Here is an 11,447-nt window from a genome sequence, read left to right as displayed (position 1 = left end):
TCACTTAATAGCATTATTGGATGGACCTTAAGTACTTCTCAACCTTACTGCTACAAGCCCCTTGTCCCCTATTCTATGTGCGCTCACGATAGAACCACTAGCCTCAGACAAAAGCACCCCGAAGCGGCCCTACAATTTAATCTTCGTCTTATCAGAATTTCTTTATATGCAGACGACATGGTAATATACACCAGATTTCTGGATACCATTTTAAATCCACTCATAAGAGAATATATAAGATTTGAAAAATACTCCGGGCTTAGTATCAATTGGGATAAATCAGTAGTAATTCCACTAACATTAGAGACCCCACAGCCCACTTTAGACTATCCATTACAATGGCACACCGAACAGGTAAAATATCTCGGAATCTGGGTCCACCGTAACCCAGACATAGTGGTCTGGGAAAATTACGGAAAAGCCATGAACAAACTCGAAGAACAGGTTGAAAAATGGATTAAACTACCTCTATCACTAGCAGATAGAATTGCACTCCAGAAAATGATAGTCCTACCTAGATTTGTATACCTATTCTGGAATATCGCGATATGGCTCACACAGACATTTTTCTCTAGATTGCGAACAGCGCTACAATGCCTCACATGGGCTGGGAAACAACCGAGAGTCATCTGGAAGATATTAACAAAACCATATCATCAAGGGGGGTTTGGCGCCCCAGACCTTTAATTGTATTACTATTTTGCGCAAGCACACCACGCACACGACCAGATACAACCACACTCACATGTCCCATATATTGCAGTGGAGAGAGACAGCGTCCTTCCAAAACAGCTAACAAACTACATACCAGATCCCATTAGATTTTACCCCAGGGACACGATACAAACGGTCAAATGCACGTCTAGAGTTTGGCATATTCTGGCATTTCGAGCACCGAAGCTCCCTCTATATGCTGCGGTGCTCCCATTGGCAAACCACCCCAAACTCTCGGTCACACAGGAAAAGAAAATGCAAACGGTACAAGGAGAAGTGTTTTTTTTGACAATGGGTACGTTGTTTCCACACAATAAATTCATCCTGCAAAACAACCCATCTCTATGTACACATCAAACGCCATTAAAGATGTTCGCATACTTAAGACTACGCTCAGCAGTCAAAGAATTGTACGAGTCGTCCCCGGAAGAACCCATACCATTAAACGCACTACAGATACTCTTGACAGCACCCACATGCAAAAATTTTGTCACACGACTATATACCGCTTCCCAGAATGAACAGACTTTAGGGCCTGATAGATCGCTCCAGAGGTGGGAGGAAACAACTGGTGAACAATATCCGAAGAGGATTGGAGTTACAGCTGTGCTCAACTACACTTACTGACACCAAATTGCAACTTACGGATCACTCATTTTAAGTTTATCCATCAAACATATTACACGCAGGTTAAATTACACCGACAAATGTCTGCGCTGTACCGCACCCAAGGCTGACTTCTTACACATGGGATGGGTATGCCCCAGTCTGCACAAGTATTGGCAGGAAATCACAGATACATTATTGAATATGCTAGCCGAGCAAATCCCAAACACACCACTGGTATGTCTGCTGGGTATCCGCAAACTCAAACTAGCCAAAAGACGTAAATGGTAACACTTTTACTCGCAAAAAGACGAATAGCTATGAAGTGGGGTAGCAAAGGACCACCTAGATTCAAAGATTGGATAACAGACATGATATACTGTAAAGAAACACTAGGGGCGTATGCGGAGGAATTACCTCAGGCCTCCAGACTCAGAGACTTCTGGTAACCACTAATGGATTTTCTGAAGCAGACACAAGACGAACCTTGACTACAGGACACAGGGGTCAACATAGACACGAGAGGGGGACACTTGACGTTTAGCAAATTTAGCTCTCATGTAAACGACATGTCAGGTCATAGCTATGGCACAGGAGATTAAGACGCGAGATCCTTTGTTTGTAATCCTTCTGATTTTTATATAAATTTTTTGCAGAGTTTTATATAGAGCGAACTTGACCCAAACCGGGTATCCGAGCGCTTTACATAGCACCAGTTACATTACACAAGGACACGCATTCATTTTGTTAGGCACGGGGGATTAAGTGATTTGCCCAGAATCACAGGATGTTTGAGCAACATTACTGAGACTCAAACTGGGTTCCCCAGGTCAGAGGTCGAGGGCCCTAGCCATTAGGCCAATAGATACTGTATTGTATGCCATGGATTGTATTATACGTTTCATCTCTCTATATATTATTGTAAGTACAGAGCAACTATGACATGCGTGTAAAAAAAGTTAATACATGTATGATGTACATTGATGCTCCTTGGAGGAAAAAACAAACAAAAATAAAAAAAACGTACTACTACAAGACCTTGAGGCATGGGTGTCAAACACAGGTAGGCTTCCTCTGAACTAGACTGGTTTCAAGAGGAAGAAAGGTACACTGTCTAACCTCATGGCAGCAGGATACATTCTTAATAAAGCAAAGACCGCTGGCACACCACTATACACGTTTTGTGGATTTCAAGGCAGTAACAAACTTTGTAAAAACTCCAGCAGTGGGGTATTCCATCCAATCTACTAAAGGTGATTAAACTGCTCTATACATACAATTAGGTGAAGATCAAGGTTGTGAATGACACCCATCTATCAAGAGCAGTCAGGACACCCATTGGATTGAGACAGGGGATGTCCTTGCGCCCCTTCTTTTTAATTTATACATTTCCAACCTCTCCCCGGCACTGGATGCGTTGACATAACAAGCCCGAGCCTTGGTGGTAACCAGCTACCAAACATCCTGTATGCGGACTTCTTTCTTTTACTCAGTAACACTAGGGTGGGCTTGCAGAGATTAATCAGCTGCCTGGCAAGATACACAGTTGGAAACAACCTGGAGGTTAACCTCAAAAAACTAAGTTATCTCACTAAACTGCTTTATTTTAAATCAATATAAACGGTATCCTAATGGAGCCACAATGGATGAGACATCGACGTACACCAATCTGGATGACAAGAACTCATTTGCACCACAAAGGGAAACACTTAAGGAAAAAGCGCGAACACAGAATTGTGCTTTTTCAACTTTGGCAAAAAAACGACTGGGTCATAACCTCCACCCATTGGCAGTGGTAAAAAAGGTAAGATTGATACCATCCTTATCATACGGAGGTGAAACAATGGCAGGCACAGACACCAGGTTACTAGATCACATAACAACAAAAACCAATATACATTATTTCCGGCTGCCAAGATTAGCATAACCCGCCAAGTGAGGTAGGAATTTGGCTGACCAGGCAGGACTTGGCCAGGCCTGGAGCATTTGTGAAATGCTTCCATAAGTTGAGTAGTGCACCTGAAGGCTCGCTAGCCAGCCTAGTCTGGTCCGAAATTAACCTCTAAAAAAGAAACAATGTCTATAAAATGTACCTTGATGACAGTATAAAGAAACTAGGGCTGGGTGATATATAGGGCTTAGACACAGCCACCCAAGTATTCAAAAGGACTGTAAACAAATCTATAAGACTGCAAAGCTGGATCGAGAACTAAGGCGTAGTTCCCAAACACTCATACGGATGGATGCTGTTGAACTCTTACAATGTTCAAAAGGCCTCACGTCTGCTTGAGGCTACCTATTCTTGGAAGGTAAACAGAAATTTTGGTCACTGAGGTTGGGGGAGATCACCACACGGGATTTGTTAAAAAAATGGCAGGAGAAAGAACATTGAGGGATATGGAATGACGTTTGTGCCATCAGTCAAAGGAATCGTTATTGCACGTTCTATGCATCTGCCCGACTAAACTACGTGCGAAGGACTCGGCTAAGGAAGGAATTCAAGACACTAGGGATTAATTGTGCAGATCGCCCACAATAGAATCACTTGATCCCAAGAACGTAATCCTGAACATTCAATTGTGCAAATTATGGACACCTTCAAGGTCCTTGTCAAAGAGACATCTACTACTCATCTTGCGGATAAGGCCACTAGCCAAGTTAGGATACTGGAAGGGATGATGGAATGGCTGGGTTGTTTGGGCACATTCAATTCAAGTCTACTCCGCTCCACTGTTGGAAGGACTGCTAGTTAACAACAGCAACACAAAGGGCCTATAGACATGCCGGTCTGCTAGGGACTATGAGCTTTATCTTGCCAAATCCCATCTTTTCGTTTCAGGGGCACCTCCTAAAAATCTATCTTTGGTTGCTAAGAACAATTTGCACTTTCTCCACTGTATAAGCACTCCAGGACCATACCCAAGTCCAATGAAAAGCCAGCACATAATGATCATTTGTAAAGGCCTTTCCTAAATAATTTGTCAAATGTCATGAATTAGTTCATCTCAACAGCTCTTCGTTATATAGCACTTCAGAGCATGCACTTTATGGCAAACTGCCATTTATATTCATAAGAATTATAGAGATCCCTCAAACATCGTGTGTGAAAACATAATTTGCAAAGATGTTACACTTTCTGGCAGATGGCGACTTTATGGCATTCAGAGCACACATACATTTTTTGTTCAATGTTTGTTATCTCAATTTAAATGAGATCCACTTTTTAATTAAAGATTTTCCAATATTCGTAGCACTGATAAGTTTTTTCCCAAGTGTGTGTCATCTCATATTGAGTGAGACCGGCTCTGATGGAAGCTTTCGGGGCATTCTGAGCACTCATACATTTTTCACAGTGTGTTTTCTCCTGTGTATAATTAGATTATATTTCTGCCAGAATCTTTTCTGGCATTCAGAGCACTGATGAGGTTTTTCCCCAGTGTGGGTTTTCTCATGTCGAATGAGGTTGGCTTTCCAAGTGAAACTTTTCTGGCATTCAGGGCACTGATAAGGTTTTTCCGCAGTATGTGTTCTTTCATGCTGAGTGAGAGTGATTTTCTGAATGAATCTTTTCTGGCATTCAGAGCACTGATAAGGTTTTTCCCCAGAGTGGGTTCTTTCATGCTTAGTAAGACTGGTTTTCTGAATGAAGCTTTTCTGGCATTCAGGGCACTGATAAGGTTTTTCCCCAGAGTGGGTTCTTTCATGCTTAGTAAGACTGGTTTTCCAAGTGAAACTTTTCTGGCATTCAGGGCACTGATAAGGTTTTTCTCCAGTATGTGTTCTTTCATGGTAAGCAAGACTGGCTTTCTGAGTGAAGCCTTTCTGGCACTCAGAGCACTTATAAGGTTTTTCCCCAGTATGAGCTCTTTCATGGTAAGTAAGACTGGATTTCTGGCTGAAACTTTTCTGGCATTTAGAGCATTGATAAGGTTTTTCCCCAGTGTGTGTTCTTTCATGGTAAGTGAGACTAGTTTTCTGAATGAAGCCTTTCTGGCACTCGGAGCACTTATAAGGTTTTTCCCCAGTGTGTGTTCTCACATGTTGAGTGAGGATATATTTATGATGGAATGTTTTTTGGCATTCAGAGCACTGATAAGGTTTTTCGCCAGTATGTGTTCTTTCGTGGTGAATGAGACCGATTTTCTTAATGAAGCCTTTTTGACATTCAGAACATTTATGAGGTTTTTCCCCTGTGTGTGTTCTTTCATGTTGAGTAAGACTGCTTCTCCGATGGAAGCTTTTATTGCATTCAGAACAAGGATAAGGTTTTTCAAATGTGTATTCTCTCATGCTCAGTGAAATGGATTTTCTGATTAAAGATTTTATGGCATTCAAAGCAATGTTGGGGTGTTTCCCCAGTGTCTGTTCTCTCCTGGTAAGTGAAACTGCTTTTCTGAATTAAGGTTTTCTGGCATTTAATGCACTGATAAGGCTTTTCCCCACCGTGTGTTATCTAATTTTGATTGAGATAAGATTGACAACTAAAGCTGTTATTGAATTCAAAACAGGTATAACATTGTCTTCTGGAGTTAATGTCTCCAGGCTTGGTTTTGTCTCACATACATGCCAAGGAGTGCTTATGTTGTCACCTCTAGGGCTAGCCTACGTAATCCTATAAACTTTTACTGAGCTGGGCCACAGCACCTATGAGGATGTCTCCAATGTATGCCCCTGTAGGTTCTCATACAGAATTATAATCATGTTGAAACTCTAAGATTTACACACGTTTACATATTTTGAATTTTATAAAGCACTGATGAGGCATCTGACATGTTTAGTGTTAACACATCAGCTAGGTTTTTTCATTCAGGTCAAGGTAGGAAATAGGCTTGTAAAGGATAATAGCATTCAATATCACCAGAAGGTCCCTTTTACCTTCCCTTTTCCGAACGAGACAAACATCAACCAAGAAAGTCCTTCATTGTGAAGGTTCTACGTAGTTATGAGGAGGTCGAGAAAGAGGTGGATGCGTGTATTTTCTACACTGAATGTTGTGCTCTGCCGTCTTTGCTTTGTTGAGGTCTTTGAAAGATCTTTAACAATGACTTTTTATGCACTGCTTTTGTTCTCTCATCTTAAATAGGATGGAGACTTCAAATACATCTTGTTTCATTATGTTGAGGGGGTTGGTATTGCTAACAAAAGCTCCCACTTTCTGTGCGGGGATAAAATGTTGTTGCTTTTATCTTCTCTGCTGCATTCTTCCAGTACCATCAGTTTGAAGCTATAACAGAAGTTATTCTCAGGTGCACTGTGTTCAGCTTTAATGACTTTCCAAAGGTCTCTTTTGACACAAAATATTCTTACAAATAGTACGTGCACTGAGCTCTCATTTTACACGTGTTCCTTTTCCATTTCAGAGGCTGTTTAGTGCAAAGAGCTCATCCCTATTAATTATTTTGGTTATTTTCACTTAGGAGCTTTGTTAATGTTCAATGTAGGGTATTGAGTCAGAAAAACAATGTTTGTATTCAGTAGTTTTCAGTACTTGAGGATTTCCAGTTGCTCATCACTCCTGGATTTGAGTCATTGTTTCCTTTTTCAAGCTCTGAGGCTTCTTCACCTCTTCAAAAAAACTTTTTGACAGTGTTAACTTTGTGTTGCATGTTAGCAAATTAACATGTTGCTTTGCTGTCCATTCTTCAGTCATCTGCAGAATGAAAATCAGATTGTTAATGGACAGAAATCGGCACAGATGAATAACATTAATGAACTGATTTAACGCAAAATGATAGAATTGTGAGAAGGGAGAATGACAACTATTTGAATTGCTTTGTCTAAGAAGTAAAGGGCTTTGTGGTGCTATAGAGATCGGGACCTAGAAAACACTGGCCACAAGCTTGATGAGAGCTAGCGTTTGAAGAGAAGTTAGTGCAGCCAGATTCAGAGATCCCTGGCCGCTTTTTGCATCAGGAAAAGTGAGTCCTTGCGTATGCCAGGGCTGCGTCTGGCCTTAGCTGCACTGCCTGCAGGTGAATGACAAGGTGTGTATGCAGAAGAGTGTCTGAACATGACAGCAGTGTGAGTATGTAGGAAGCTGGCTCTGTATGTACTATACCAAAGTGAGGTATAGTGTGCACAGTGTCCAGTGGAACCCCAAAGGTAGGCAGAGTTAAAAATAGATAGCACCTTACTCTCTATCTGTGGTAGTGTGGGCGAGCAGTAAGGATTTATCAGAGGGTAGTGTTAAGCATTTGTTGTACACACTCAATCAGCAAATGATTGCACACACTCAAAGACTGCACTTAGACCAATTTGCTTTGTATAAAAATATTATTTAGGTATGTTTATTTCTTAGAACCAACCAAACCTGGCACAGGTAAGTGATTTATACTTTGCAGTATCAATACAGTTTGGTTTGCAGTTGTATATATACTTTGGTTTGATTACAGTAGAATTACTGGAAACGCAATACCTTAAACTATTGTACATATACTTTATAATGACTTTTCAATATGATGTCATGTAGATGACTTTGCAGATTACTTTTCTTACACAGTGTAGTATACCTGGATACTGGATTGGGACATTTTCTGTAAATAGGTAAATGTGTTTGGTTATTTGTACAGAGTTATATAGGATTTTATAGATTTTCCAACTCAACACTTAGAAACTTTTTCATAGGTAAGAGTCAATGTTATCCGATGGGAGGAAATAGAGTTATTGGTTAACAGGTAAGTACTTTGTTGTGGGAGTTGGTTTTCTGGGGTTAGACTCAGGGGTCTTCCGGGGTCGAGGATGCACTCTCAAAGCACCCTCAGTGACACTAGGGTGGCCGGGTGCAGAGTGCTGAGGCCCAATGTTATCCAATGGGGGATGGGGGCCTCTAGATGGTGGCTGCTCACGAGCAGGCCACAAGGTTGTGGGAGCAAAGCCCCTGGACCTCAGCTTAGGGCAAATGAGGTTTCAAGTTAGCACCGAAGGAAGACTCACAACGGCACTAGGGTGGAAGAGTGTAGGGTGATGGTTTGTTGTCTGGTGCCCTGTTACTTTCAATGGGTTTCTCCGGTTTGCAAACACATTGCAGGCTCAGGGACGAAGGTCTTCTGGGAGTGATCACCACTTGGAGAGGTAAGTTGGGATGCTGGGGGTTGGTTAGACACCATCGGTTGGGCCACCCAAGGCTGTGGGGTGTCGGGTGCAGGGGTGTCTTTTAGGGTTGAATCTTCTTACCAGCTCCTGGTCACGGTTGGGGGGACCCTCCAGATTGAGGCTGCAGGCGTCGGCTGGAAGCTTGAAGCAGGTCAGGGAATCACTGGATCTCAGGTCAGGATCGCCGGGGAGACCTTATCGTTGTTGTTAGACCTGGTGCCATTAGCGTGTGTCTCCCTTCCATTTTTGCTGTTGCCTCATGTATTTCTGCTGGTATTAGATGCTTTGGGCACTGTGCCACTGCTATCCAGTGCCACAGTGCAAGTGCTCCCTATTGTAAATTGATGTATTAATCAGTGGTTCCATGTTTGGCTATTTGGTTTACTTGTCAGACCCTAGTCTAGTGCACTGAGTGTGCCAGGGCGTGTAAATTCAAATGCTGCTGGTGGGCCTGCAACACTAGTTGGGCCACCCACAGAAGCAGCCTTGTATAATGTGTCTAAGGCATGCCATTGCAGAGCCTGCAAGCAGTCTGGTACTGTCATGCTGACTGGGCAAGTGCACCCACTTGCCAGTCCCTAAACCTTCCCTTTTCTTCTTTCTTCAGATTAGTGACCCCTATGGTAAACCCAAGGGCAGGGTGCATTGTAAGTATAAGGTAGGACAATCCCTGATGTGTGTGGCATGTCCTAATAATGAATTACAGCCATTTTCGTTTTTCACTATTGCAAGGCTACCTGTTCTTATAGGCCAGAATGGACTAAGAGTTATTACATGTTATAATCCCAGCTGTCTCAGAGAACATGGTAGAAATTCGAGTTTAGAGTGCCTGGACTCAGAATAATAAAATACATATTTTAGTGAAGTTTATTTTAATATTCTGTGTTTGCAAATAACACTTTTAGAAAGTAGGTATTTGCTTGTCTAACCATTCAAACCTGCCTCTGCTAGGTTGTGTATTCCTTTGTCTGGTTTTGTGAGTGACAGGGCTGGTGAATTCTAGGAGACAGGCTGAGTCACCCAGTGGTGAATAGAGAGATCTGCATCTAGATGGGATGGAGGAGTTGCACCTGAACCTTGAATAGGGCTGTGCCTGCCTTCCACAATGCTGGCTCCACCCCCTGGGGAGCGGCTGATGTCTGTGCCCTGCACACTGAAAGAAGAGAAGGAGTCCTGTAAACAGAGTGCTCCAGGACTGTACTTGCCTTCCACAATGCTGGCTCCATCTCCTGTGGGGCGTCTGATGTTTCTGCCCTGCACTGTGAAAGAAAAGGAGAAGTCTGGTAAAAAGAGTGCTTCAGAACTGGTTTGGACTGGACAAAGGCCCCTCTCCCCTCAAAGAACAAAGGATTTTGGGGTATAAATATTGGGACCCTGATCCCATGAAATTAGATCACTTTGGACTACAAGAAGAAACCCTTACTGACGAGAGGAACCTGAAGAAACTGAGGAGAGACTATTCCCAAGCGTAAGTGCTGCTTGGGGGATTGGCATGCAGTGGTTGCCTTACTGCCAAAGGAAGGAGAAAGGCACTTTGTGTACTTTGCTTTCAACTTGTGAAGGATCTCCAAGGGCTTGGAAAAGAGCTTGCCTCCTGCTGAAGTCTCTGGGACAACAGACTTCACCCCCAGCTCCCCAGAGTTCTTGTGGAAGTGCCTGCTGCTGTTTTGGGCCTTCGGAGAAACTGCGTGTTGCAAGGAGCTGGAAGCGCGACTCAACGAGAAGAAGCATGTCGCCGTCGCTGTGCCTGCCGTCGCAACTCCGAAGGAGGGTGTCGCCGCTGGAACTGTCGCACTGCACTGCATCGGAGAGAAGCGTGCCACAACAAAGAGGAAGCATGTCGGCGTTGCTGCTGCTGCCGTCGCAACTCTGGAGGAGTGTGTCGCCGCTGTAGTTGTCGCACTGCACCGTATTAGGAGAAGAATCTCGCAACGAAGTCGGAGTGTGTCGGCGTCGCTGAGCCTGCCGTCGCAACTCCAAAAGAGGGTGTCGCCGCTGGAACTGTCGCATTGCACCGCGTCGAACAAGAGCACCTCGTATCCCCGAGAAGCGCGCTGCCGTCGGAGCTGCTGCCGTCACATCTTGGATGTCGCTGCTGTAGTTGCCGCATCGAGCGGAAGCTTCACGCATCATGGGAGAAGAGCGTCGCCGCTGGAGCTGCTGCCGTGGCGTCTTGAATGTCACCGTTGTAGTTCATGCATCGAACTGATAACTTCTCGCATCCCCGATAAGCGTGCCGCATCTGGAAGATCTTCACGTCTTTATTTCTTTGTATCTGAACTTTGCTGCATTTCCCATCGCTGCGACATTGCTTGTCGTGAAGTGCAACGCAACTTAAGGTACATTGACGCAGAGTGTCGCATCTAAGAACTGAACTGACATAAGCTTAAATCTACCATCTTAAAGTAATCATAGTGTGTATTTTTGTCGTTTATGGTCTTTTGGTAGCTCTATATAAAACCTGTGTGGTGTCCATTTGCAGTGTTGTCACTGGGTTACTTTATGTGGTCACAACTGCTTAACTTACAACGCCTCTGAAATAATCCTGGACTGCTCGCGCCACGCTACCTAGAGGGTGAGCAGGGGTTATTTTAGGAGTGTAATACCCCTACCCTGACTAGAGGAGTGGGTCCCTATGTGTCACAAGTACCTATCGGTACCAACTAGAGACCCCCAAATCTAACAGTGGTGTTGGGCCACTCAAACTGGGTCCGTGGGCATCGGGTGCAGAGTTGCGGATTCTGCCAGAGCTGGAGTCTGTTGGTGAACAAATCCAGTGTTCAAGGGAGAGAAAGTCTTTTCCTGGGATGGCAGGGCAGGTCCTCGGGGTTCTTGAGGTTCCTGGCTGCAGGACACACCAGGGTTTCGCTTCTACAGGTTTGAGGTGGGGACATGCCGGTAGGGCTGGGGCCAAGTCAGTAGGCGTCCTCCTCTTCTTAGCTTCGGCACAGCTGTTCGTCCTTCTTCTTTTCTTGTTGGTCGTTGCTGTTCTGAGGAGGCAGGATTCAGGGTGCCCTTAAATACTAAATGTAGGG

At 43.9% G+C, this 11,447-nt stretch overlaps 1 protein-coding gene across 1 annotated transcript in view; it reads right to left on the bottom strand.

Moving 5' to 3' along the window:
* Window positions 1-4,306: 4,306 nt before the first annotated feature.
* The window catches only part of LOC144805719 (uncharacterized), a 126,416-nt gene continuing 119,275 nt past the window's right edge, over window positions 4,307-11,447 (bottom strand). The window contains exon 3 of the mRNA XM_078672217.1: window positions 4,307-6,970. Coding sequence (XP_078528343.1) covers window positions 4,657-5,610 — 954 coding nt within the window. The 5' untranslated portion in view covers window positions 5,611-6,970 and the 3' untranslated portion in view covers window positions 4,307-4,656. The remainder of the gene's footprint in view (window positions 6,971-11,447) is intronic.

This window comes from Lissotriton helveticus, assembly GCF_964261635.1.
Source record: "Lissotriton helveticus chromosome 1_1 unlocalized genomic scaffold, aLisHel1.1 SUPER_1_unloc_2, whole genome shotgun sequence".
Lineage (NCBI taxonomy): Eukaryota > Metazoa > Chordata > Amphibia > Caudata > Salamandridae > Lissotriton > Lissotriton helveticus.
This window is presented reverse-complemented; position numbering and strand designations above follow the sequence as displayed.